At 53.0% G+C, this 27,029-nt stretch overlaps 1 protein-coding gene and 1 long non-coding RNA gene across 6 annotated transcripts; one reads left to right on the top strand and one right to left on the bottom strand.

Moving 5' to 3' along the window:
- Positions 1-296: 296 nt before the first annotated feature.
- On the bottom strand, positions 297-2,004 carry LOC144245679 (uncharacterized). The gene is made up of 2 exons (XR_013339395.1): positions 1,173-2,004; positions 297-725 (listed from the first exon to the last, which is right to left on the bottom strand). It is a non-coding gene; the product is annotated as an uncharacterized LOC144245679 (long non-coding RNA).
- On the top strand, positions 1,935-27,029 carry LOC144245677 (uncharacterized). 5 transcript variants are annotated; one of them, XM_077781006.1, is made up of 9 exons: positions 1,935-2,030; positions 11,664-11,781; positions 12,108-12,216; positions 17,155-17,262; positions 24,650-24,778; positions 25,015-25,056; positions 25,698-25,810; positions 26,424-26,500; positions 26,939-27,029. In XM_077781006.1, the coding sequence occupies exons 3-9, from the start codon at positions 12,205-12,207 to the stop codon at positions 27,022-27,024; spliced, it is 567 nt and encodes a 188-aa protein (XP_077637132.1). In that variant the 5' UTR covers positions 1,935-2,030; positions 11,664-11,781; positions 12,108-12,204; the 3' UTR covers positions 27,025-27,029. The 5 variants fall into 5 exon arrangements, with proteins under 5 accessions (XP_077637132.1, XP_077637133.1, XP_077637131.1 ...); XM_077781007.1 differs by lacking the exons at positions 1,935-2,030; positions 11,664-11,781 and adding exons at positions 2,378-2,578; positions 16,685-16,860; XM_077781005.1 differs by lacking the exon at positions 1,935-2,030 and adding an exon at positions 2,378-2,578.

Below are 27,029 nucleotides of genomic sequence, written 5' to 3'. Positions count from 1 at the left end.
GGACTGACAGAGCATTGAGGAGGCCCTGCCATTCACCCTTCATGCCTCCAGCCTTCCTGGAGCTGCTAAAGAGAAGGGTTCTTCTGGATCCCCCTCCAGAGCAAGGGAAAAGGCAGCCCATCCCTAGCTGGGAGCCTTGAGTCCCTTTGTTTACTCCCCTCCCACCAGCCACCTGCTGGGCCAGAGTGTCTGGTGGCAAAGTGGGGTCTGACTCCTTCCTGTTCCCCAGTCCTCACCATCTTCCTCTCAATGCACTCTCAGGTACCCCAGATTCTTGTTATCAGAGAGAGCAGAACTTCAGCGGACCAAGAGACAAGCTTTAATGGTGGGACTTCAGTATGCTGTAGTCGGCAAGTGCTGTGTGTGTGTGTGTGTGTGTGTGTGTGTGTGTGTGTGTGTGTAGAATAGGCAAATATTTATGAGAGCCAAAGCCCATGGATTTGCCACATCTAGCGCTGTGCCAGCAGAGGTGACTCCTCAGAACTGAGACCCAATTCCACTGTCCTGCTGGAGAACTGAGGCTTGAGAAGGGGTTCTGTCAGGGTCAAAAGGGGAGCCAAGGACTCCTGGCTTCTGAGCTTAACCTGGCCTCCAGAAGTGGACATGGCAGAGGAGAAGCCTGGAGATTCTTCAAACACATCCTCCACTGAGAGGTTGGGTCCAAACCCCAGAATGGTCATCTCCACAGTTCCGGTATCCGGGGAAGGCCTTCTGTCCAGGCTCATCTGGAAGAAAGTAGAAATTGTGGGGAGTAGTATAGCTCTCCAGGTCCGCCTCCATCAGGAGGTGCTGCTGTCTTATCTACCTCTGTGTCCCATTGCACAGCACAGAGCCTGGCATACAGCAAGCTATTAATAAATGTGCAAGGGAAGGAGGGGGAGAAGGAGGGAAGCAAATGCTAGCACCCCAGATAAGCCTAAATCGAGGAGGGTCTGGGAGCTCATCCCTTCTAGGCTTTTCCCTGACTCTCCATAACTTCATCCCACCCGTAAAGTCAGAGGCCGAGTTTCCCACGCTGTGAGGAGGGTGGCCTAGGTGGGTCTGATGCACGGGCTAGTCAACCAGCGCCTGGAGTGGGACCTCCTTCAAACAGTGTGCCTCTGGCTAGGCGCCCAGGGACGCATGCACTCTGCCTCTCCACTGAACAGTGTCATCCCCTTCTCAATACTCACCATCTACGAAATGTCTACCACCTCCAGCCTTGATCACTCCGTCTGAGCCCTCGGAAAGAGGACAAGGCAGCCACCTACTCTTGGTCTACAAGAAGACCTCCCAGGGCGCGGGACCGGTGTACCTGAGCCTCATTCTAGAGACAACTAAAACAGAGCCCTGAGGACACGCAGTTTAGGCAAGAGGATCTGTGGTCAAGGAGAGGCCATCTCGGCCAGCCTAGGGAGCGAGGCACCAGAAACAGGCGGCCTGAATCCAGGCCTTTCTCCGCACATCAGTTTTCCGGACTGCTAAAACACGGAAGGTGGGAGAAGGAGGAGGAGGAAGATGAGGAGGTCTGCTTCGTTTTAGGCAGGCTGCGCAGCCTGGCCGCGAGCACAGGGGACAGATCTTCCCTCCCCGCATGGGGGCGCTGGAACTCCGGCACAGCTTCCCTCGGGAGGTGCCCAGGTGGAGACGGGTGAGGGCGCAGATTTGCAATGCTCCCTAAAGCACGGCCCCCTCACTCCCTGCTTGTGAAGGGCCCGGGAGCCCAGCCGGTCACAAGCGCGTCCTGCCAGGTCGCCTGGGCTCAGAAGTGGCACCGAGGATCCCCGAGTCGGGCCTCACTCGCGCCCTTGTTTCCCCTCCTGTGCTGGTGAGCGATGAGTTGGGCTGATTGAAAATGAATCAAACCACAGGCCCCACCTCCGAGTCGCTTATGACCTAGGACCCTACGCAGGCCACAGCTCACAGCCTGGGGTATTAGAAGTAACCCGTCTTGTCTCAGAGTCCGGCCCGCCAGCACCTGTCCTCCGACGCGCAGAAATGGGAAATGCGGAGGCTGGCAGGGGAGCTTCCTGGAGGAGGTGGCTCTGAAGGTGGGCGTGAAGAGCGTCCTGGGAGGGGCTGAGGGGGGCGTGTGGGAGTGGGAAAGGCAACCAGGAGCTTGGAAAGGTTGTGAGCTAAGCAGGGAAGGATGTGGCGTGTTGGGGTCTTGAGTCTCCCGAGGATGAGGTCCGAAGGGGTGAAGGCTCGTGAATGCCAGGTGACAGAGGAGGACTGATGTGGGTGATCCACGGAGAGAGCTCAGGGACACCCCACCGGCAGGGGAGCCCCCAGCCCCGCCCCGCCCCTGAGCGGCGGCCCCGCCCCTGCCAATCCATTGACTAGACCTGCCGCGCGTCAGACGAGCCCGCGGGGACCACCTCCAGTCTGGAGCTGCTCCTCTTCCTGTAGCGGCCACCACTGCAGCGCCACTCGGCTGGGCTCCCAGCCATTGGCCGCGCGATGCGCCGCCCGCCCGCCCATTCCAGGCGCCGGGCTGCTTGTCGTGGGTTCAGGGTGGACCATGCGCCCAACTAGCCCGCCACCCGCCCGCTGGCTATGCGTGCTGGCCAGCATCTTCGCCTGTGCCCTCTGCCCCGTGGTGAGTATCCTCCGGGCCCCCTGAGTCCCGGCCGCCTCGGGTGGAGTGGGGGACGGCGGGAGCCGGGCCGTTTGTGCACACGTCTGTGTACGGCGAATGGGGGCACGGAGCACTGGGTCTCCCCTCCCAGTTCAGCCTCGGACTGGATCTAGACCCGAGGGAAGGGATCTCGGTCGCGCCTAGTCCCTCCCAGCGCTGCTGGGAGCCCACTCAGTGAGGTGATCTGAGACATGGTGGAGGGGCGCCAGGAGAAAGCGTGCTCCTCAACCTTGCCATCGGTGTAGAGGCTGCGTTGTACGTGGGGAGAGGAAGTGAGTGGGTGCAAGGTTGGGGACTGTGGTCGATTGAAATGGAAGGCCTGGTAGACGGTGGGTGGGAGGGAGGGAGGCTGTGAGGGTCGTTGTGTGCTGTGCCCGTCAGGAAGTGCCTGCGGGCCATTGTGTGTTACGTGTAGGAGTGACGCCTCAGCAGGAGACTCAGTGCTGGGCAGGGGCATTGGGAATAAGGAGCTGTCTGGCAGGCCCTTCCTGTGCCGTCCCTCAGAGCAGAGCTGAAACGTAAGAGGCCAAGGTGGAAGGTGGTGGGCAGCGAGGGGTTGGGGGTGATGTTTATCAGGAAGGGCCAGACATGTGCATGGGAAAAGCTGAGCAAAGTGCAAACAGCCATGAGGCATTGTGTCCTCTTCCTCCCACTCCTGCTTCATCCCCACACAGGTACGTGTATGCCTCCAATGTGTGGCTGTGGCTGTGGGTGGCTCACCTGCAGGACAGGAGACGCATAGATCATCTCCCTCTAAGATCAGGGAAGACCTCAAGACTCACTGAATCCACCAAAGCTCATTTTACAGATGGGCAAAATAAATCCCAAGGATACCTGTTCCCCCCACCCCCAATCAGACCAGGACTGGGGTTGATTTTCTCTTTCCCTGCCCCAGGATGTGAAGAATCTGGGGTTGCTTCTTAGTCAGAGCCTAAAACCAAAGTGGGTTCCAGGTCCGGCACCAGCTCCAGGTTGGCTGTTGGCAGGTAGAATATATAGATCGCCTACTCTCTTCTAGCCCACAATTACCTCCCTTACCATCACGTCCACCAAAGCAGGAATCTCTGTGTTTCTATCTAGCTAATGTCTTGTACACCCTGGGGGTGAGAAGCTGATTGCCTGTCCTGTGAGCAGAACTTAGTAACAATTGTTAGGCGCCTCCCCTCCTCCCACCTCCTGAGCACTCAAAGCCTCACCTANGTGTTCTAAGTCTCAGCCTTCCAGAGCACACGAGACCTGGCCCTTGCCCTACTCTGTGGCAATGGTCAGTTGACCTTGAGAACAAGCTTGATCTCTGTGCAAGGGCCTCAGTTTCCTCATCACAAAAGGGAAGGTAGGAACGTTGGTCCCAGTGCGGGAGAAATGGGAAGAGAGGCTGGGTTGGAGGCCAGCTCTACAGCGCAACTGAGGCATACTTTTCCCTCGGAGCCTCAGGACTCTGAAAAGGGCTTTGTCCTCCAGTCAGGACTGCTAGAACCCCTGAAGAACACAGTGCCATGTGAACTGTTATAGGCCATTTCTTCTCTTGATTCCCCAGCTCAGGAGCTCTGGGGTTGGGAGTGTCCCCATAAGGTAAGCCAGGCAGTGTGGGGCTGAGGCTCCAGGCCCAAATAGGTGATGATGAGTCGTCTCAGGGAGGGCTGGATGGTATGCAATGGGCCTCCTCACAGGGTGGACAGCCTCTGTGGCAGCCCAGCCTGGGCTGAGCCTGCAACTTGCAAGGACCCTTCAGTGTGGCCCCTCCGGCCGTGGATGCAGGAATGGGGCCAGGGGACTAGAGAAGCCCTGTCCCATTCCCCCTGCTTTTGCTACTCAACCTCCCACACTCTACCCTCCCCACCACAAATGTATAATATGTACAAAGTCTCTCACACACCTTGGATGTATTTCAGAAGTAATAGAAACACAGTTAATCTCTCCACCATATCATGAGACGTTTCAATCTAACCTTATTGTGAAAATGTTCAAATATATTTTAAAAAGGAGAATACTACTATGAGCATGGAAATACCCATTCCTTGGAGTGTTGTCAGCAAAATGGCGAGATAGGAACTCCCAGTGCTGGTCTTCCCCATCCCTAGGTTTGAAAACTAATAACCCATGAGAATTAATATTTGCAACATTTCCATTTTCTGGTTGAAGTATTTTAAAGTAAATTATAGACAGGATGACCTTGTACAGCAAATTATCTTAAGATGCATCTCTAAAACCAAAGGATGTTTGCCCATATAACTATAATACCACTGCAGTGCCTAACATAATGAACAGGCATTCCTTAATATCTTGTGTTTAAATGTCTCAAAACAGCATTTACTCAAGCACCTCAAGATGCATGGTGATATTATCGGGGGTTCGGGTCTGATGGGAAGGAGCATTCCTACTTGGGTTAGAAGGAGCCTGTACAATGAGCTGGTGGGTGGATGGACATCATGCCCTTCTCTGGGACATGGCCCAGTCTTTATCTACAGCCCTTTTCTTGAGGCTCATGATGTGAGGATCCGTATCTCTCAGGAAGTCCCCCCTGCTATCTGAAAAACAAGGTTTTCCTGCACAATCTGTCATCAGAAGAGGGGAAGAGGTCACCAACTGACTCTGGAAGTCTCACAGCCTCGTGGCTGCACTCAGCCCTCTGCACGGGACCCTGGACACATCACCACTGTACACAATGTGTGTAAACTGCATCCTCTTTCTCCAAGAGGCAGAGAATTTAAACCTGAGTCCCTGCTGCTCATGCCTCGCTGGCCATTGCCACAGTGAGCCTCTGCGAAGAAACTCCAAGAGTGTCCATGCCCTAAGAACCCCTCACAAGAAGGGCTCTTAGATGGGGCCCTGCTTAAATCCAGGCTGAAATCTTTGCTTGTATTCTAATAATGAGAGCCCTTGTCCTGGGACCACCCTGCAATATGGAAAGTTCGTTCTTGCCCCAAGCTCAAACCTGCATCCCTGTGTCTCCCTCTCTGTCTTTATCCCTGAGCCACCCCCCCACACACACACCACCCAGAGTCCAGCCTTTCCCCTATTGAAATAATGGGGCAACAAAGAGTCACAGGAGGAAACTGAGGACCTAGAGAGAAGGCAGCATGGTCAAAGGCACACAGGACCCCAAACCAGCTTCCCAGGCTGTGCCCTTTGTTCTAAGGCTTTTGTGTTTGAATTGGTAAAGCGATGGAGAGAGTGTAGTGGGGGCAAAGGGAAGAGGGAGAAGGAGGAGAAAAGGGCAGTGGGGAGGAAGTGGGGCACAGGTAGGTAAGGTAAATCATGGGATCCAGAAGTCACAGAAAAGAGGAGAAACATTCTCCCAAGCCTTGCAGACAGCACTCCAAGAAGTTGAAATCAGGCCTCATCCTATTGGGAAGGGGCTCGAGGGAGACCCCTGGGGTGACAGTGAATGTGGAATAGCTTGATCTGGGCGGTACTTATATGGGTGTACACATGTGTGAAAATTCCCTGGGATGTCACTTCAGCTTTGTACATTTTATGACTTTAAAAATACCTCCAGAGGTCCAGGGCAGCCTGCAGCATGCTACAGCTGCCTGGGAAGAAGCAGTCTCCCTTGGTGAGGTGGCAGAGCCCGTTAGGTCCACAGGGTCCAGAATCAGACGGCCAGCTCCTTCTTGGCTGCGGGACCTTGGGCAAGTCTTCCCACTGCATCTGTAAAATGAGGACAAATGACAGCACTGTCCACTCCCAGAGCTGTGTCCTGGGTCACATGTAAACGGCACTAAGGAACTACCAAGAAAGGTCAGCAGTTATTGCCCAGCCACGTGAAAGTACTCCGGCATCGCCACAGCCTTGATGTGCTGCAGAGCCCAGGCCTTTCTGAAGGTCCCACCCACTGAGCCTACCAGAAGGGAGGTATCAAGTCAGGCATTCCCTCACCCCATGCTGCAGTCTGGTTTCTTCCTCCCTGTATGTAAAAAAAAAATTATTTACTTAAAAATTTTTTAAATGTTTATTTAATTTGGAAAGAGATAGAGTGCAAGTAGGGGAGGGGCAGAGAGAAGAGGGAGAAACAAACTCTGAAGCAGGATCCAGGCTCTGAGCCAGGCATGGGGCTTGAACTAACGAGCTGTGAGATCATGGCCTGAGCCGAAGTTGGACGCTTAACCGACTGAACCACCAGGCGCCCCGATTTTTAATTTTTTTTTTTAGTTTAGAGAGAGAGTGGGAGACAGAGAGCAAGTGGGGGTGAAGAGCAGAGGGAGAGAGAGAGCAAGTGGGGGAGAAGGGCAGAGGGAGAGAGAATCTTAAGCAGGCTCCCCGCTCAGCTTGGAGCCTGATGTGAGGCTCGATCTCAGGACCCTGGGATCCCCAACTGAGCCGAAATCAAGAGTTGAACACTCAACTGACTGAGCCACCCAGGCGCCTCTCCCTCCATCTATTTTTATCTCATTTTGCTGATAATCTGAAGCCTCCCCTCTAAGTATCCAAATTTTGCCAACGATATCTCCTCTTGGGAGAGGCTGAACTCTGAGTGGTGTGTGTGGGGTGGTGGTTGCAGGGGTAAGGACAGAGGGAGATAGGGATGCAGGTTTGGGCTTGGGGCAGGAAAGAACTTTCCATATCGCAGGGTGGTCCCAGACTTCAGCCTGGGGTTAAGTTGGGCCCCATCTAAGGGCCCTTATTGTGAGGTATACTTAAGGGCACGAAGCCTCTCGGAGTTTCTTTGCAAAGTCTCACCGTGGCAATGGCCAGCAAGGCAGGAGCAGCAGGGACTCAGGTTTAAATACTCTGCCTCTTGTAGAAAGAGAACCCAGTTTATACACGCTGCGTCCAGGGGTGATGTTGGTGTCAGGGTCCTGTGCAGAGGGCTGAGTGTAGCCACGAGGCTGTGAGACTTCCAGTGTCAGTTGGTGACCTCTTCCCCTCTTCTGATGACAGATTGTGCAGGAAGAGCTTGTTTTTCAGCTTAATAAATCATGGGATATGAGCTGGTGATGGGAGAAGGGTAAATGAGACCCCTGTGGCTCTTTATCCCCTGTTCCCCAGCTCCCTGCAACCTGGCCAGGGAAAAGGGCCCTCCTCAACAAGCCTGGGAAACACAAATCATTCACTGTGGCTCCTAGGGCTTGGTAATTTGCAGGCAGGAAGTGCTTTCTCCCATCTTACCTACTCTAGCCTGCTGCATTTGTCACCCCTCTCAGAAACCAGCTGGCCCTCAGAGGGACTCCCGCTTCCCCACCATGCTGCTTCTGCCTTCCTTGGCTTCTCCCACCACAGTTCTCTTTCCCCAGATGAGGCTGGGGGTTCTGAATCCCGGACGGTAGCTGTGGGCTCAAGCTTCCCTGGAGGGGTGGGTATGGCACCCACAAAAGCTGAGTCAGCCCTCCACTCCATCTTTCAAAGCCTCTAACACCTAACAGCCACAGCTCCCAGCATCTACACCCTACCCCAGATTTCAGGGAGCCCCACATGCAGGAGAAAGCGCTCACAGTGGGGATAGAGAGGAAGAGACCAATGTAAGCAGGTGGACTTAATGAGACTTGGCTAATACCTGCCCCCAACCAGAGACTCAGGGTTCTCCTGCCGGCTTCTAGTCATCACCTCCCACATCCAGCCAGTACCATGGCAGGGCACATAAGAGATCCCGGATTGAAGGCAGGCTACAGACTTGCTCACTCTGGTTAGCTCTCCTCTTCTGGCCTCAGGAATTCCTGTGATAGAAAAGGTACTGGGGACTCAATAGGGCCTGAAACTCTCACCTCAACCCACCCACAGGGTCAGGTGACTTTAAGCCCACGTGGAGCTCAGCCCAGCACAGGAATGGGTAAGGGATTGAGACAAAGCCCTACTTTCTCCTCTCCATGTGGGGCATCAGGAGACAAGTTGGGAAAGGTAGGCAGTCATAGAAATAAGGAGAGACTTGAATGCCAGTTTTGAAGGGCAGAGTTTGACCGTTAGGCCTTGGGGACCTTGGGTTGCAGGTGGTGGGGCTGAAACCTAGTACACTGATCCAAGCAGGTACTGATGAGGCCTGGCCCCTGCCTGTATCCCACAACTTGTCTCCTGATGTCTCAGGACTCCTTGCTACAATCACCCCAGGCTTTTGCAATCTTGCATGTATTAGGCATTTTCATACCTTCATACTTCTGTACACGCTGCTCCTACTCTCTGGAATGTTCTTACTCCACTGCTAACTGTCAAACACACATCTTCAAAAACCCACCTCTACTACCCATTCTCTAGGAAGCCCACACCCCACCTAAATCCCACCCTGTAACCCTTTCCTAGAATCAGTAGGCTTAGCTATATCTGGCTGGGAATTTTCCAACTTTGTGTGTCTGGAGTCCAGAGAGATAATGAGGATGTTTAGCATAGGGAAATAAGTGGAAGAGGAAGTTCAAAGTGTGCCTGAATTCTTCAATGATAAGAACTACAGGGAGCTACCTTGGCCCTGTCCTCCAAAGGGTAGTTGTAGACCAGATGGCCGAAAGCTAAGCCATGAAGAGGGATTGATGCAGTCCAGACTCGAATGTCTAGGACTGTGCATTTGCTAGGTGACCCGAGATCCCTCTTTGGGTCTCTCGTTCCTCTACCCTTCTGCAGATGGAGTCTAGCACTCCACTAAGCTGTGGTAAAGACAGAGCTCATCTTCCAGACTACCCTCACTTTATTCAGAGATACCCCAGGCTCCTAGGTTATCCTAGTGCCTCCTGCCCCTCCCCCTGCAAACTGTCTCTCGGGAAAGGCTTTGTGGCTGTGCTGTTGGGGGGGTGTGGGCAGAGTTGGCTAGAGAAGTTGACCCAAAGCTTCCACTGTCAGAAGCTACTAGGAACCCTATATGCCTTTACAATTTTGAAAAATGATTCTCTCTTGGTAAACAGCATGGCCACAGCTCTGGCTTAAGAAGACCCATCAAATGAAGGCATCCATTGTCCTGTCCTCAGAGCACTTGTCTGGACCCTTTTAGTTACAGGGATAGAAAACTCAACTGATTCAAGAAATAGATAAAGACACTGACTCATGTTGTTAGGAAGCAGGGCTACTTTTAGGCATGGCTGCATCTAGGGACTTAGACAGTCAAGAGGATCCAGTTTTTCTCCATCTCCTTATTCAGCCTTTACCTGTGTGGCTTCGTCATTGTGTTGCACAACACAAGAAGCAATAAGATAGTGACAGTAGTTCCAGCCCCTGCACTGTTTGAGATTTCCAGTCTAGTGGGAAAGACAAATCCACTTGTCTAATAGCTCAATCCAAAGTCCCAGGGATGAGCCTGCTGGCTCTCAGCAGCCTGACTTGGGTGATGTGCCAGGCACTAAGGTCAGGAATGTTCTGACGGGCTCAAGTCTGATCACATGTTGATTTCTTAGAAAAGGGTTAATCAGAATCCCAAGAACTAGGAGTAGGGAAGGAGGTGGTTTCCCCGATAGAGATGAGGGCATGGCACCAGTGGAGGGTAAAGGATGGTGGAAAGGCAGCAGCAAGAACGTCTACCACCATCCAACCTGTGTTCATGTGGTGGGAGGAGGGGAGGGGAGAATGGGCAGAAGGCAGAACAAACCCTGTTTCTGGAGGGCAGTGGGGCTGGGAGGACACTTCAGGGAGAAGCATGCTCCAGGCAAGCAAGACAGACCAGTAGTGGGACACAAGCCAATCCCCAGGTTCTTCTTCCAGAGGCCACCTTTGGCCACCCCTCTTCCCATGCCTGAGCAGCATAAGCCCACCACAGATCACCTAAAGACAGAGCATCTTGAGCGTTTCAGTCTCAGTAATGCTTTTGGGCAAGAAGGGAAGCATGGGACCCCAAAGAGGGACTATGGCACATTTCCTTCAACTCTCATGTATTTTCTTTTAAACAGTTATACAGAAATCCATATATCCATATATGGATCTGTGTTACTCTCCATATGCCAAGTTTTCAATGACTTAACCAGCTAATGTCATTACCCCAGTTAGCTGATAAAGTTAGCGGTCCAAGATGGAACCCAGTGGGGCTTCTGGGCCATGGCACATGGGTGAGCAAGTCTAGATGCCAAGGAGTCTGAAAGACATACTGGACAAGGATGTCTTCCCTCGCACCTGGGCTAGGCCAGCTGTGGTGCTTAGCTGCATGTGGGAAAGTTAGATGGTGAGGACCTCTGTGACAGAGAGTCTCCACCAAGGCCTCCACAAAGGATGAGAGAGTGTTAAGTGGAAGGGAGTCAGCTGCGCAGCCTCTTGGGCACTGAGTTGTCCAGCTCAGCTTAGACCTCCTTCCTCTATAGCAATGGAGAGCTCCCTGGCACCTGGAATGCTTATCCCTCCGTGGGATCACTTTACTTCAAACAGTGGTCAAAGTCATACCCTTGGTACCAGGCCAGATGTGGATACCCTTAAGGAAAGAGATGCTTTGCCCCCATGGCCCCACTGCAACAAGACTTTTTGAGTCAGCAATGGAGGTGGTGGAGGCCCATTTATCCTACAAGGCACTGAGGGAGGTAAGGACCTTGTCCCGGGGCAGGAGGAACAAGTTGGAAGAGACACTGAGAATCCTTGATTTCTGGAGCTGCATTGCTGAACGTTCCCCAACATCTCTTTTGGGGACTAAGGCATTCTTCCTCCCTGAGCAAAGATGAGGAAACTGATGGAAGGTTGCCCAGAGGTGGCAGCCAAAGAGACCAGCAGAAGCTTCTACCAGCTCAGTGGTTCCTGCATGGAGGCCTTCACCTGCCCTTGCCCACCTAGTGTTTCCAAGATCTGTTTTTTTTTTTCTGTCTGTTCCTGGGCAGCCATCACCCCCTGCTCACCTATTGGCTCCAATGTCAATGCCCACCCGCCCCCCCCATGCCAACACACGGTCTGGCTCCATCCATGATCCCTGGCCAGGGTGCAGGAACGGGGAGGGGCGAGACTTGGGCTTTCCCATCCCTCTTCTCCCTACCTCCTAGAGGCAGGGGCAGGGACAGGGACAGAGGAGGTTTGGTGGGATGGCAAGACACCCAAGAGGAGCCCCTCTTATTTCCTGAAACCTCCACTCCTTCATTAGATCTGATATAGCTTAAATTGTTTAGAAGCTAAGAAGAAGGCAGGTGACGTGTGAGTAAAGAGGGCCACTGTCCCTTTCCAGCCTGGTGACTCAGGAGACCAAGCACAGGCTCCTGGAATGAGGACATGGGCTGGAAGATGGAGCCAGACTCCTGGGTTCCTCCCAAGCCTGGCTTCAGGGACCAAGTCTTCGTAACCAGGTAACACTAGCTGAGCTCTACAGAGAGGTACCAGACAGTGCCACTCAAAGAAAAGACAAAACTGTTACTGCTGCGGCACTATTGGAACCACCAGGAAGCTACACAGGGCCCTCAAGGCAGACCCAGCCTTGGTGACTACGGTCAAGAGCTCTGGGTCCAATCCAGGTCACGGTTGGGTTTTAGTCTGGGGTTGGGATTGGGGTTCTGTCTAGAACTTTGGTCAGTCATGTGACAGGCCCTGTTGAGTCTCATGCTCCTGGAGTCTGTGGATGAGAGGTAAGCCGTGGATGAAGCTGACGGGTCCTCTCCCTGTCTCTGTTCCCCAGGGCACCCAGGCAACCATCCTGCAACAGGAAGAATGTTACTACTTGCAGCTGATTGAGGTGTAGCACAAGCAGTGCCTGGAGGAGGCCCAGCAGGAGAATGACACAGCAGGTGAGGCCCTGTAGGAGGAGAGCCTGCACACCCCCAGGGAGCCCTGCTCTCTTCACCTGATGAACCCAGATCCAGGGCGCATTCCTCCCACATGTATCAGATGGGAATGGCGCCACAGAGCTGCTGGGGGTGAGGAGAGGATGCCACTGGAAGCTGGGGGACAGGGAAGCAGGAAGTCCTAATGGGCCTCTCTGATCCCATCATCTGCCCCAGGCCTGGAAGTGTCCTGCTGTGAGCCAAGGAGAACACACTAAACTGGGGGTTCTGAGGCCTAGCTTTTTCCTCCCAACCCCCAGCTCTCCACCCAGAGATGCCACCACAGACACAGGCCCTGAGGCACACATGATTCCCTCCCCCATCCCAACCCACCATCAGTAGGCCAGGTGAACCACCTGCTCATTGTGCAGCTGGTGAGACATGTCATAGTCAGACTCATAGGCCGAGCACATGCAGGCCCAGCTTAGGGATGTGGGTGAGCTTTGATCTGGTAGCATGAGGGCCTGACGGGTGGTGCCAGAGGCCCCCTCAGGTGGAGGCTGCCCAAGTTCCTGGAGCTAGCAAGGCCAGCACTTCTGATGACCCCCTCCCTACCCTGGGTGCCCCACCCAACAGCTGAGATAGGAATGGGAGGGATTCCAGAGGCCTTCCTTTGTAAAGTGCCCTTGGGACAGATTCTGAAGGGTGGGCAGGCCTTGGAGAAGCAGAGAGGCTGGGACAGTGGAAGGTGCCTAGGCAGACTGTCCCTCAGGATTTGGGGAGGGTATGGAGTTCAAGGCTCACTGAGGGCAGAGTAGGGCTGGAACAGTTAGGTGGATGTGCCTGCTCTGGGTCTCCCTACCAGGTCACCTCCCCAAGGCCAAACTTGCAGTTATGTAACAGACTTGCTCAGAGCAGGAACATCTTTACATGTCCCAAGCTCCTCCGTCTCCTGTCACCTCTCAGAGACTGACACTTATGCAACCCTTCCTGGATCCCTCTTTCTTGGCCCTGGTGCCCGAATCTGTTTTCTGCACCAGAAGTGAGTGTGTGTAGCCTCACGGATGGCCTTTACCTCCCCAGCTCTTAAGGAAGGACAGGCTCCTGTTGCCTGAGGCCTTAAGCCTGAGACCTGGGTGAGGGGTGGCCAGACTATGCACTGCCTCTGCGCCCTGCCCTACCCTCCAGGTCAGAGAAGCAGGAGACATGGTGGACCATCCTCAGCAACCCCCAACAGTAGGATCTGGGGTTGCGCGTACTCCAGAGAGGCCCAGACCCCAAATCTAGGCCCCCCATGGCACTGCCTCCTAGGCCCTGAGGTAGAGCCACCCTCATGATCCCAGTGAGGTAATTGCTTGCACAGGGTGCCTGTCGGATGCCAAAATCCTGTCACTGGGAAGGCACCCTGGGATCCAGACAAGGGCAAATGAGTCTGCCCATGACCTTGTGTGGGTGGGGCTCTGGACCTATTCATGCACATCTAGGTGTGTACTCCTGGCTCATGTCCAACTGAAGCTGCCTGGGCTTCTGGGGACTGCAAGCTCGATGTCTGAATCTGAGTGTCTTTGTGTGTCAGAAGCATGTGTCTGCGTAAGCCTGGACATGCCTGGATATGTCTGCCTGCTGCGCTGTGTCTCTGTGTGTCGTTTCTGTGTGATCGTGGATGTACGAGTGTGAATATCTGTGCTGTGCCCACTTATGTCTATGTGTGCGTGTTTGTGAGCTGTGTGTCTCTCTGTGCCTCTGTTTGCTTGTGTCTGGTCTTCCCATGTCCTAGGAAGCATTCGTGTCTGTATACTTGCATGCTGTGGTTCTTTGTGCCTGGGGGTGCTGGTCTGTGTGTATCTTTCGGTGCACACATATCTATAAAACAGCACAGTGGAAGCCCCCACCCTGCCTCACTAACCTCACCCTGGTCTCCAGGCTGTCTTGCTTGTTGAGGGAGTACACATGGCCAAGAAGAGCCCTGTTTCTCTGTGGGCCTGGGGACATGTGTGGTGGGGCCTGTGGGGCCTCTCTCTCAGGCACACAGAGGAGACTCCTTGAGCCCCAACCCAAGACAACAGGCTCTCCAGACAACCAGCATTATTTTTTCTGATTAAAAAATTTTTTTTAAGTTATATATTTTGCAAGAGTGAGCGAGCATGAGTCGGGGAGGAACAGACAAAGAGTGAGAGAGAGAGAGAGGGAGAGAGGGAAAGAGTCAGTCCCAACCAGGTTCCACACTTGGCAGCACAGAACCCAACTGGGGCCCAGACTCTCAAACTTTGAGATCATCACCTGAGCCGATGTCAAGAGTCTGACCTTTAACCAACCAAGCCCTCAGATGCGCTAGCATTTTCTTGGCTGTTACTCCCTTCTCAGCTTCCTGACCCTGCTGCTTCCTCCAGGAAGCTTCCCTGACCACAAGCCTCTAGTGGCCTCTCTTCACAGGGTCCCCTGCCATGTCCACTGGCCTGTACCCCAGGACAGTTCACAGCCTAGTCCTGGTGGTGTTGAGAGTCCTTGAGGCCGAATGCATCTCCCCACCCAAGGGCAGTGCCCGGTCTCCCTTGCCCTGTGTCACTTACAGTGAAGCCAACCTCAGGGCCAGAGACCCAGCTCCAAACCTGCCGGCCAACTATGCAGTGGCTGGAGATGCAGAGAGCTCTAAGTCTGGTGAGGATTTAGACACAATAGCTGGCCTACAAAACAAGGTGTGCCAGGCACGGTCAGAGATAGCTAAACAGGGTCCAGCAGGGCAAAATTCCCCAAGGAACAGATATCGAGCCCTTCAGAAGAGGAGGAGAGTGAGAGGTTTGCTGGCGAGGGAGCCTATGAACCTGTGAACAGGCTGCACCATTCACCAGCGATGTGACCTTGGGCTAGTTACCTACTTGCTCCCTGCCTCAGTTACTCATCTGTAAAATGGAAAGGTTAAATCAGTTATGTATTTAAAGGTTAAATCAGTTATGTAAAATGGAAAGGTTAAATCAGAGGGTAGAAGAGTGCCTCCTACTTACAAAGGCTACCTAAGTATTTGCTGATATGATCAATAGGGTCCTGAGCCACTAGCAGGATTTGCCTGGCATGGTGAGCCCCTCTGTGGCCTCCTGAGAGGCTGACACAGGAGCGGGGGAGAGGCCAGGAACCGGAGTAAGGCCACAGAACCCGCATGATGGAGTAGACAGAAGGGCTTGGGACTCCCAAGGAAGGGAAGCTGTGTTCTCTGGCTGGGCCTCATGGATGCAGGTGTTCTCAGCCTTCAGCCGCAGGTGCGGTTGTTGCAGTCCCCAAAGGTCCCCGCCCCCCCAACCTTCCCTCCCAGTTCCCTCCTCCACACCAGGTCACCCCAGCACTCAGAGTCCCGAGGCTCTTCGCCACATGGTGACATCCTTTCACTTCCTCTCCCCAAGCTCCCTTCTTGAGAACCTAGGAACCTTCGGACCTGGGCTGGGCTAGGCTTGGCTGAGCAGGCATTGACTTTGACTCAGGGGTTGGGTTTCCTGAAAAATCTAGGGGACTGGCAGGGTTGCAAAGAAGCAATAAACCTCCCCCAGGGAAGGGGATCCAGGCGAGTCTTAGCCCCTCATGGGTACCCAGACCCTGAACAGGCAAAACCATGCATCTGCTAATTAAAGCAGCCCCCTAGGGACCCCACTGTGCACCCTTCACTAGGCAGCCCCCAGGGCTAATAGGTTCATGGTGGAAAACACAGCCTGCAGTACAGGGATTTCCCTAAACTCCCGTCCTGAACACCACCACCCCACAGCCCAAGTCACCATTTGATCGAGTTGGAGGCACCTATGTTGCTTTTTTGAGTTCTACAAAGGCTCCCCGAGAACTAGCTGAACCCCAATATACCCTCCATGCCATCATCCCCAACACTTCCTTTTAGAGCAAATATTTTCTAAGGTCTTCTTTACTATAAAATGAAATTCAGGACATGGGCCTTCATTTTTCTTGTAAATGAAGTTCTGGTTGTAAAAGGAACATAAAAAGCAAAGTGATTTATAGTAAAATACTATGTACGTATTCAGGCACAATCACACTAAAAGATAAGAATTGTACCTGTAGGGGCGCCTGGGTAGCTTAGTCGGTTAAGCGTCTGACTTTCGCTTAGGTCATGATCTCGCGGTTCGTGGGTTCGGGCCCCGCGTCGGGCTCTGTGCTGACTGCCAGTTCAGTGCCTGAAGCCTGTTTCAGTCTGACTCCCTCTCTCTCTCTGCCCCTCCCCTGCTCACGCTGCCTCTCTCTCGCTCTCCTAGAAATAAATAAAAACATTTAAAAAAAAATTAAAAAAAAAATTGTACCTGTAAATCTAAACTCTGGGAATGCGTTAGCTATAGATGTAGATTGATGCACACGGCAATTGTTTCACTGACGCAGGTACACGGCCAACATTGCTGTAGGTAATGTGACATTCCAAACCTTGAACAACTCTTAATAATGTTCAGGATATGACAAAGCACATACCCAGAGCACATCTCCCTTTTACTTGGTTGCATTTCAGGAAAACCCCATGTATATTAAGGCTCTGCAGTAAGTGCCTTGTGTTTAGATGTGAGATGGAGGCAGAGTCTAGGCTCTGGTCATTACAAAAGAGTTTCACCTGCACAAAGGCCCAGTGGCTCATCTGAAAGTTTTGCAGAAGACTCCACTTGCAGAATATCTCCCATCATGTTCCAGGTGAGCCCTCCAATCTCTGCAACAAACAAAACCCACCAGTGTCCAAAATACCCCCAGGGGGCACTCTAGCCCTCACGGAGGGCCATTAGAGCTGGAGTTATGCCTCCTCCCCATTCCCTGTCAGGACAGGCCCTTTAGAGCCTGGGCAGGGCAGTGCCATTCCTCTCAGACTGGAGGCTCCCCAGGTGGGAGCCTGGAGGAAGAAGAAGAGTGGGTGCCTAAGGGCTCAGGCCCCAAGGCTGGAGGCACCTGGTGGCAACGCTGACCTCTGCGTCCTCTGCCTTCACCCCTCAGGCTGCAGCAAGATGTGGGACAACCTCACCTGCTGGCCAGCCACCCCTCCGGGCCAAGTGGTCATCTTGGACTGTCCCCTCATCTAGAAGTTCTTCTCCCCGGTTCAAGGTAAGAGCCCTGGGTGGAAGTGGTGCCAGTTGGAGTGGGCACTCACCTGTCAAGGAAGTGAGAAGGCAAAAGGAAAAGGGTCAAAGGGATGAGCAACTGGGGGGTGGGACTTCGTGGAAGGTGATGTGCCAGAACTAGGTCTTTGAAGGATTTGTGGGATTTGACTAGCTCTTCACGTAAAAGACACACATGTGGGAAGGGCTCGCTAAATATTTGCTCAGCAATCGATAACCAGTTGACTGACAGATGCATGACAAAATTATAGCTCTCATGTTCCCCGTTGTCTTGGACTGGTCATGATTCAGTCTTTCACTGCTTGGAGCTGATGACCTTTTGGGCTGCGTACATGCCTTGTCATGTTTGTTTATTTTTGTTTCTGTTATTTTGAGAGACAGCGAACGTGAGCAGCAGAGGGGCAGAGAAAGGGAGAGAGAACCTCAAGCAGGCTCCGTGCTGTCAGCGCAGAGCCTGATGCAGGGCTCTATCCCACAACTGTGAGTTCATGACCTGCGCTGAAATTAAGAGTCTGATACTTAACTGAATAAGCCACGCATGTGCCCCACATCTTATCATATTCTAAAATGAATGTTCCCATAGAAGGCAGGAAAGAAGAGGGGACTGTTTAGGAACTGGGCTTTCTTGTTACCGATTAACTAAAGAAACTTCCTGCATATATTCAGCCGTTCTTCCATTCAGTGAATGTTTATTAAACATCTACTAATATGAAAAGCACAGGCTAGACAAACACAGCATTGAAACAGCCATGCTGTCTGCCCACAGGGACCTAATGCTCTAGATGAAGAGACATTTAGCAAGAAAACAAACACATGTCACAAATGGTAAGAAGTGCCAGGAGGGAGAAGGGGTTAAGGTGCAACATCAAGGCAGGTGTTGCGGATGAAATGACACAAGACACACACAAAAGACAGACACAGACACAACTCCAGCCGGAGGAACAATTCTACGCAAGCCCCTCTTGCGGTTTATTTTATACCCCGGTAACTGGATACAAACTGAAATCTACAAGATGCATTCCTTTACCAATTAAGGGCAAGTAGCCAAACACATTTCAAAGACGGGGGGAGCAAAGGGAGGAAGCGACCACAACATGTTTACTAAGAGGCCTGCTCACAATTCCAGCCTCCTCCTTATTTCTAAGGAGGGCATGTTCCCTCGTTTGCGAGCGGGCCATTAAACTTGGATATTGTGTGCAGGCTTCCTGGCAGAGCACCCTGTTTGCAGGCATGCTTTGCCCAGGCAGGGAGCCCCATGTGCAGGCACATCCCCGCGTCCCTAACCAGGCTTTCTTGTGGTCACTGTCGGGCTCCCACAGCAGGACTCACAGATGGGCGGGCTCACGAGAGGATGCTGCTTCAGCTGCTGTCTGAGGACCTGGAGGCGGGAAAGATCCTGGGTTGGGGGACTATTGAGAGGGAGAATCAGCAGCCTATGGGATGGGCACTCAGTAAATGCAGTGGAGACCAGGGCGGCTGGAGCAGAGAGGGCTCAGGGGTGGGAGGAGAGGAGAGACAGGTGGCGGAGGCCAGACCATGCTGGCCCTGAGCACTGACTGAAGACGGGATTTTTTCCAAAGTTCACTGAGAAGCCACCAGAGGCAGTAACTGACACGGTCCAACTTAGGATGAGTTTTTTAACCAGTAATTCATATTTTTCATGAAAAGAAGGGATTCTGGTAGTGCAATGGGAAGACCTGTAAAAGGCGGTAATGGTTTGGACTTAGAGCATGGCAGAGGAAAGATGAGGGAAACTTACCCAGGAAGGGTGTGCAGGGCTCATGCAGGGAGAGAGGGACCCAGCATGCCCCTCTTGGGTTTAAGTTTGATGAGCTGGGAGACTCATCAAAGACTAAGGGAGAAAAAAAAAAAAGACTAAAGGACCTGAGTGAGGGTGGGTCCAGAGTGGGGAGGGCCCGTGGGAGGAGTGGGTCCCAAGTGGGGAGGNCCCTGAGCACTGACTGAAGACGGGATTTTTTCCAAAGTTCACTGAGAAGCCACCAGAGGCAGTAACTGACACGGTCCAACTTAGGATGAGTTTTTTAACCAGTAATTCATATTTTTCATGAAAAGAAGGGATTCTGGTAGTGCAATGGGAAGACCTGTAAAAGGCGGTAATGGTTTGGACTTAGAGCATGGCAGAGGAAAGATGAGGGAAACTTACCCAGGAAGGGTGTGCAGGGCTCATGCAGGGAGAGAGGGACCCAGCATGCCCCTCTTGGGTTTAAGTTTGATGAGCTGGGAGACTCATCAAAGACTAAGGGAGAAAAAAAAAAAAGACTAAAGGACCTGAGTGAGGGTGGGTCCAGAGTGGGGAGGGCCCGTGGGAGGAGTGGGTCCCAAGTGGGGAGGAACAGAAGGAGGAGTGGGTCTGGAGAGGAAAGGATTAATGAGGAGCAGGACTTAGAGAAGAATTCAGAGGGGGCGCCTGAGTGGCTCAGTTGGTTAAGCCTGCAACTCTTGATTTCAGTTCAGGTCATGATCTCACACTTTGTGAGATCAAGCCCCATGTTGGGTTCTGCCTTGATAGTTGGAGCCTGGTTGGGATTCTCTCTCTCCCTCTCTCTCAGCCCCTTCCCTGCTCATGCTCTGGCTCTCTCTCTCAAAATAAACATTAAAAAAATTTTTTTTAAGAATTCAGAGACTGAGCAGAAAGACACTTGGTCATCTCTTACTTCAGGTGGCCTTTCCCTCTCTGGGCCTGCTTCCCTGTTTGTAAAATGGGGACGAGGTGGGCCAAAGGGAGTCTTTGGGGGCAGGCTGACATTGCTCCCCAGCACTCAGTGTTGTGACCTCAGCATCGCTCTCCCTGAGGAGTCAGAGCAGTCACAGAGGGGCCATATTCCAGGCCAGCTGCCATCCAGTCCAGCTCTCCAGGGGAACCCAGCACCTGGGTAGGTAGGCAAGGAGCCCCTCCAGGAGCTCTCGTGTGTCCAGTTGGCAGAGCCTACAACCGGCCTTCTCACAGACTCCCTGGAAGTCACACTTCCTGTGACTTGTGCTCCTCCTGACACTCTGGTGACTACGTCCCTCCTGATGGCTTTTCCTTCTGTCCCTGCTGGAATTGTCAAGGCAGCAACTTTGCATAAGAACCTGGACTGCAGCCTCCATCTGCTAACCCTGAGGCTGCCAGCCTCCATGGGGCCCACATGGTGCCCTTCCTTGGGCAGAGTCAGCCTGTCACCAGAACCCACCTAGTGCCAAGTTTAAGATGAAGTAGATTGTAGCCCCCACCATATATCACCCAAATGCCCTTGTGCAGTAAACAACCTGCACAGCTGTACTTGGTCCCTTAGCCTCTGAAAATGATGGAGAGAAACAGGAGACTAGGTTGGGGCTGAAAATGTAAGGGAAAGAGATGGATTTTCCTGGGAAGAAGGTGTAAGCCAGTGACCTTAAACTCCAAAGAGGGAGGTTTGTGAGAAAGGCAAGTGTGGAGTAGAAATAATGCCATCCCTAACTCTAACCCCTTTAGGTGAGAGGACTGGGGAAGGAGTGTCCTCTCTGGAGGTCTGGAAGGGACCTGGTTCTACAGGGAAGGGTGAAGACAGCTGAAGAGGATAAAGACTGTAGAGTTAGAAAAAAGGCATCCACCTGGGCTGCATAAAATTCCTGGAGGAGGAGCACTGGCCAGGCAAGGGACTGCTCATCAAGGGACCAAAATGACTGTGGGGACCTGGTCCTTTAATTCATGGTCTGAATGTCTTTCATCTGTGGTGTTTTCACCTTTAAATATTTGAAAAGACTTTTTTTAAGAGTGAAAACTAGAACCGCTGATTTGGTTGAGGAAACAACACACGCTACATTAACTCTGGCTGTGGGGTCTGTGGGACATCTCTCCCCACCTCGCCACCTGCATAGGGAAGCCACGGGTAACAAAGTTTGGATGCCATCCTAAGACGTTTGCCCTGACTGATTGGGACAGGATACCATTGACAGGATTTCAGCAGGGGAGTTTCCTGTCACATCGAGGATTTAGAACAATCTCTCCAGCTCTCTCGGGCTGGGAGTAGGTGAACGGAGACAGGAAAGTGGGGAGAGCCACCAGGAGGATCCTACCTACTTCTGGCGAGGTGAGCTGGTGGTGGTGGTGAGGAAGGGAGGCTGGGACAGGACTGGTGGCTGAGGGAGAGTTGGGGGGGGGCAGAGCAAGAAGGAAAGGAATGCCCAATTTCTGCCTTTAGTCACTGAGCTGTCATTTTCACATGGAGGGCCCCAGGAGGAGTGGAGGGGTGGCTGTGACAACTTTTCATGACATGGTGAGCAAGAAGAGACTCTTACATATCGCCCTCACACACGCAAGTTTGGGCTGCATCTTGGGGACCCATAGTGGCCACCTTTGAGATCTCCTCAGGAACAGTTCCCATTGAGACATGGGCCACCGCCCCAGGGCTCTTCAATGAGGCCACCCAGCCCTGATGATGACCCACTATCCCCCCTGCCATCCCTGGATACCCAGGGCAGCCAGAGTCCCAGGGCACAGGGTGCACCTTCAGCCAGTCTGGAAGCTCAGAAAGGTGCAGTCAGGCTAACCCAAGTCTGTATCCCGACCCTGATGCTTCCTTGCTGTGTGACCATGGGCAGGTCACCCAACCTCTCTCAGCCTTGGCATTGCTCTCTTCTAGTGGAACTAATAATAACTCCTAATCGCTAGCTTTCACAGTAATATTTTTTGCCCCTCCCCCCACAGAAGGCACGAGAAGCTTCTGTGTAGATGCAGATGGGCCACCTAATTCATGATGGTCCCAGGTGCCTGCTATGTCACGGGCCTGGCCCATGGAACTCTGGTCCTTCTTGGTGAGAGTGGAGCTCAGAATTTGAGGCATTAGTGTCCCAACTTCAAGGCTGGCTGATTTAGCCTTGTCCCCTTTTTCTACTTGCCCCAGGCTGGTTGGGGATGTTCATGCAAGAATCGGGTCCTGGGCGGGACCCACAGTGGGCTCCTTAGATATGGGGCTGAGCTGGGCCAGTGGTTTACTGACTGTCTGGTTGAAGACTGCCTGGGCTGCAGTGAGGGAGCTGGGGGGCTGAGAAGGGCCCACAGGAGGACTTCTTTCTCATGCTGGGAGCCTCCTGCAGCAGTGAGGTTGAGAGGACTGCACAGGGAAGGGCTCCCAAATCAGGCACCATCCCAGCCCAGTGCCTCTTCATCCCTCCTGCTTCCTTCAGAATCTCACATTGGAAAGAGACCCAGACCCACATACTTATCTACTGCCAAGCCAAGGAACTTGAGAAGACAACAGATAACCTGTGCCCTATTCACACCATGTGTCCAGTCCCTGGCATGTGCTGGCACAGAAAAGGAACACAGTAGATGCATGCCCTGGGAAAGCCCCCAGCTGAACAACGAGGTTGCCACATTCAGGATTCAGGAGTCCCCAGTAATAGTAACAGCAGTTTGCATGTGAGGTGTGTGCTAAGGGGTTTCCACACATCATCTTATGCCATCCACACAGTCCCATATAAACTGTCCACATTTTACAGGTGAGGAAACTGACCCTCACTCCCTCCTCTTCAAGGGTGGGAAGCACATGGCCATGGCAGGGGGAGGGCACAGTGTCCCTGGGACAGTGATCATGCTCCTTTCTTAGAAAGGTGTGTGGGCTGCACTCTGCTCTTGGGAAGACTGCGGAAACAGGAAGGTTTTCATGAGAACAGGGCTTAAAGACAGAACTAAAGAAATATGGACAGGGTGGCTGTGGGGAAGTGAGTAGGGGTCTGTGTGCCGTCAGATGGGAATAGAAGACTGATTATCGGTGCTGCAGAGATGGGACAACCCTGAAGTGTCCCATGAGGGCCTCCCAGTCCTGGGATTCTGGACTGTTCTTGGCCTGGCTTCTCTTGGGAGAGTCTTGTGCTGTGGTTCTAAGATTCTTAGCTAGAACGTCAACAGCTGCTGGATTTAAGATTCTATTCTGGAATCCTGTGATTCTCTCTGATGAGACTAAGGTTCCCATTCCTGGTGTGACAGCATTCTCCCCCTCTGGGTGCGTAGAAGGAACTTCCTTTCCAGTCTGAGAATGGGGTCTGTAGCCTGCCCGAGGGCAGTACAATAGACCTGTGCATCCTTTTCTTCTGCTTTGCCTGCAGGGCACAGTTTGCCCCAATGGAGAACTGCTCCAAAGGGCTTGAATCTGAGGCAAAGGAAGCTGATCATCACCAGGTCCACGTGGGTGAGATAGAAACTGAACAGCTGTTGGCAGGCAGGGGGTGGAGGGAACAGGAGATAGAGCTCCCTGCTGAGGGGCTGTCAGTTCCCATTCTCCACTTCCCCATTGCCTTCAATTTAAAGAAAGCCTCCATCTGTCAGCCTCGGGCATGTGGGATAGAGTTGTAGCCAAAGAAGGGTGGGCAGTGCTTAGGATCTTGGCATGGCTGTAAACCAGGTCCAGGAAGGAGCGGGAGGGGCCAGGCCGTGGGACCTCAGGCCCAGGACTAGGCTTCCCTGGACTGACTGCCAAGGCAGAAGAGATCAAGGTGGATACCCCCTGTCCCTCAGACCTCTCCCAGTCAGGGAACTGTGAGATCACACTGCTTGGGCCAGCTCTGAGGTCAGGTGGTTGGGAGGCCTGACCAGGATGAGCCCTACGCCATAGGAGACGGATGAGAGGGATGAGTCATTTGGAATGAATATCGACCCCGTCATGCACACAAGGCTAGTGGAGGAAGAGCTGGTCCTTCAGAGCCTGCTGAGAGTGTATGCATGGGTGTGGGGAGGCTCGGAGGGAGGGATGCAATCTCAGAAAAAGTGGCAACTTCTAGAGAAGTGGACAAAGAGAAGCCAAAGACAGAGCTGTACTAAACTGGAGAGCTCAGCATTCTCCCAGGTGGCCTTGGGCACTTGTGGTCAGCACCCCAATTACAAAGTTTTCCTTCCCAAATGCCCTCATCCCTAGTAGAGAATTAGTCTCTCATGGATGCACTGCACTAAATAACACCCAAAGCAATTCTGACTTGCCAGTGGACCCTCATTTCCATAATTTTTCATGTTGAGTATACATTTATCCCACTGTAAAGATTAGGGAAACTGAGACCAGGAGAGAGGGAACCAGGAATCTCCTGTAGACTGAGAGCATCTCTCCTTTGGCTGCCACAGAGCCTGAAATACTATGTCTCATCCTCGGGGTTCAGCACTGGCCTCCTTTATGGTCCCTCCTCCAGAAGGGTGAGAAAACAGTTTCCTTCTCCTTTATGCTTCCCTTTAGGCTAGGAGACCCGGAGGTGGTGGGGAGAGGGATGAGGATAGAGGCACTGCAGATATGGAGCAGGAACACATCAACACATTATACTTCTGGAAGCCAGCAGCCCATCCTCACACCCTGGTCATCGTCCCTACCTCCTATACCCACTGTCTGTCCTTCCCTTGTCCCCAGGAGGCTCGCCAAATCTACTCTTCTTCTGATTCCCCTGTTTGGAGTGCACTACTTCATGTCACCTTCTTTCCTAGCAACTTTACAGCCAAGGTGAAAATGGTCTTTGAGCTCATCATGGGATTTTTCCAGGTATGAACCATCAACCAAAGTCTGTGTTCTTCTCTGGGCTCTAAGGGAATTGGAGTCTTGGACCCTTGCCACTGGATTCCATTTTTCCCCCACTGTAATAAGTCCTAATTAAGACCTACTGTATACGTAGTCCTTTGATTAATCGGGGGAACATAGGGACAGGGACAGGGGTGGTACAGGGGCAGGGGTCTCCTGGAGTCTGCCTACCTCACCTCCTCTACCCCCTTCCTCCCTAGGGTTTTGTGGTGGCCATCCTGTACTTCTTCCTCAATGGCGAGGTAAGCCACTCCCAGACCTTGGGGACCAGGCGATAGCAGTCAGGTTTCAAAATCCAGAAACATGAATGGGATATGTACAGAGCAAAGATGGGTTAAATCTTACGACTCCAAGTGTGGTTCTCAGGCTAGAAAATAGTAATGGCCCATAACTAGGACCTTGTTAAAAATACTGATTTCTGCCCTTTGCACCCCAGACCTGCTGACTTAGAATCTGCGTGTTAACATAAACACACACACCTGGGACACCTGGGATTCCTGTGCACATCAGTTTGGTTAAGTGGTGCGTGGGGATAGGGGAAAGGGGGTGAGCAGCCAGTGGAGGCTGAGTTACTGTGGAGCCCTGGTTACAAAGCACAGCAATCTATCCACTCAGAAGAGCTCGTGTGAGCCACCCCAGGGCAGCACCCCTCTCCCTCCCCAGACCTCATTCTCTGATCTCTCTGCCTCCTACCTCCTCCAAGGCCTTGATTTAACTCCTGTCCCTAGTGCACTGTGCACTAGCCAAGGTAGCATCTGGGTCTCTCACTTTAGACTCCCCTAGAGGATCTGACTGGCTGGCTCAACACCCTAAATCCAGAGCAGCCCAGTCAGCCACGGAGGAGGCTTACTAGGAGCAGACTTGAATACCTCGATTTTCCCAGGTGCAGGCAGAGTTGCGGTGGAAGTGGCGGCGCTGGCACCTGGAGGACTTTTTGGCCTCGGACCCCAAATACCAGCACCCTTCAGGAGGCAGCACCGGGGCCACGTGCAGCACGTAGGTCTCCATTCTGACCCGCATCAGCCCGGGCGCACACTGTTCCTCCAGCTTCCAGGCCGAAGTCTCCCCGGTCTGACCACCAGGCACCCATGGGCCTCCACCGACCGTTCCTTTCACATCTCCCACCCCGGGTGACACAGGGCACCGAGGCCTGCCGGGGGGCACCAGCCCCAGGCCTGGGCTCGGAGGCTGACCTCTTCCCCAGGCTACTGTCCGGTGCCCCTAAAGAACTCTGCCCTTGTGCTTTCCTGAGGAGAGTAGGGTGCACAGACGCGGGAGCTGCTTCTCTGCAAGTAGGGGTGCGGGATGCTCCCACCTGGGAAGATGTGGGGTGGAGCTCAGTCATCAGAGTCCTCGTCCACCAGTTGGGGGCAAGAAACCCACATGCTCTCACCTGACTTGGCACTGGTAGCTCTCAGGCACCGTCCAACGTAGGCAGTGGCCCATCCACGGACAATGAATGTGGGATCGTGGCCGGTGCCGAAGACACAAAGATCTTGCACCTAGAGGTCACCCGCTGCCACCATCCCCTCAACAGAGCCTGAAGTTCCACCGTCCCTGTCAAGTTGCTTCGAGCTAAGCATCATTATCATTAAGACATCTCTTCCAGGATGCAATCGCCTCCTCCAGTGTCGCCTTTGGAGCAGCTAGCTCCTCCGAGTGGAGGAGTTTCTCTGCCTCAGGCAGGTGTGGTTTTACAGGGAGTTTGGTTCAGGGGGGCACAGGTATCTGCATAGTCCCTGCTGAAGTGGAGTGGTCCCAGGGTGGCTGGAATGGTTGGGACTGCCACCAGCCCTCCCATCTCTACAGGCAGTGGGAGTGCCCCTTGGCTGCCCACCAGGTGTGCCAACGATTAGAATCAGGCTGAGAGATGTGCAATCATGGGCCCCTTAATCCTCACATCAACCCAGCAAGATGGGAACGACTGTCCCTATTTCACAGGTCAGGAAACCAAGTCTCAAAGAGAGGTACCTCGCCTTGTCACACAGATAAGGCTTGATCTCAGATCTGTCAGATGAGAAAGCAAAGGCACAAATTCTTACTGCTGCTTTTTATATACTGTAACAAGCTTTATCCTTTTAGTTATGTGATTCACCACAAATATTATTGCCACCATCCCTGCAGCCCCATTCCCACCGGAGCCACACTGGAGTATGGCTGAGAAGTCCTTGAGCCCCTATATTGTCTGGACAAGAGCCTGGTGGTCGTGACATCC

This window comes from Crocuta crocuta, unplaced genomic scaffold (assembly GCF_008692635.1).
Source record: "Crocuta crocuta isolate KB4526 unplaced genomic scaffold, BGI_CrCroc_1.0 scaffold354, whole genome shotgun sequence".
NCBI classification, from domain to species: Eukaryota; Metazoa; Chordata; class Mammalia; order Carnivora; family Hyaenidae; genus Crocuta; species Crocuta crocuta.
Note: the sequence above shows the minus strand (reverse complement) of the source record. Positions and strands in the feature narration are given on the sequence as shown.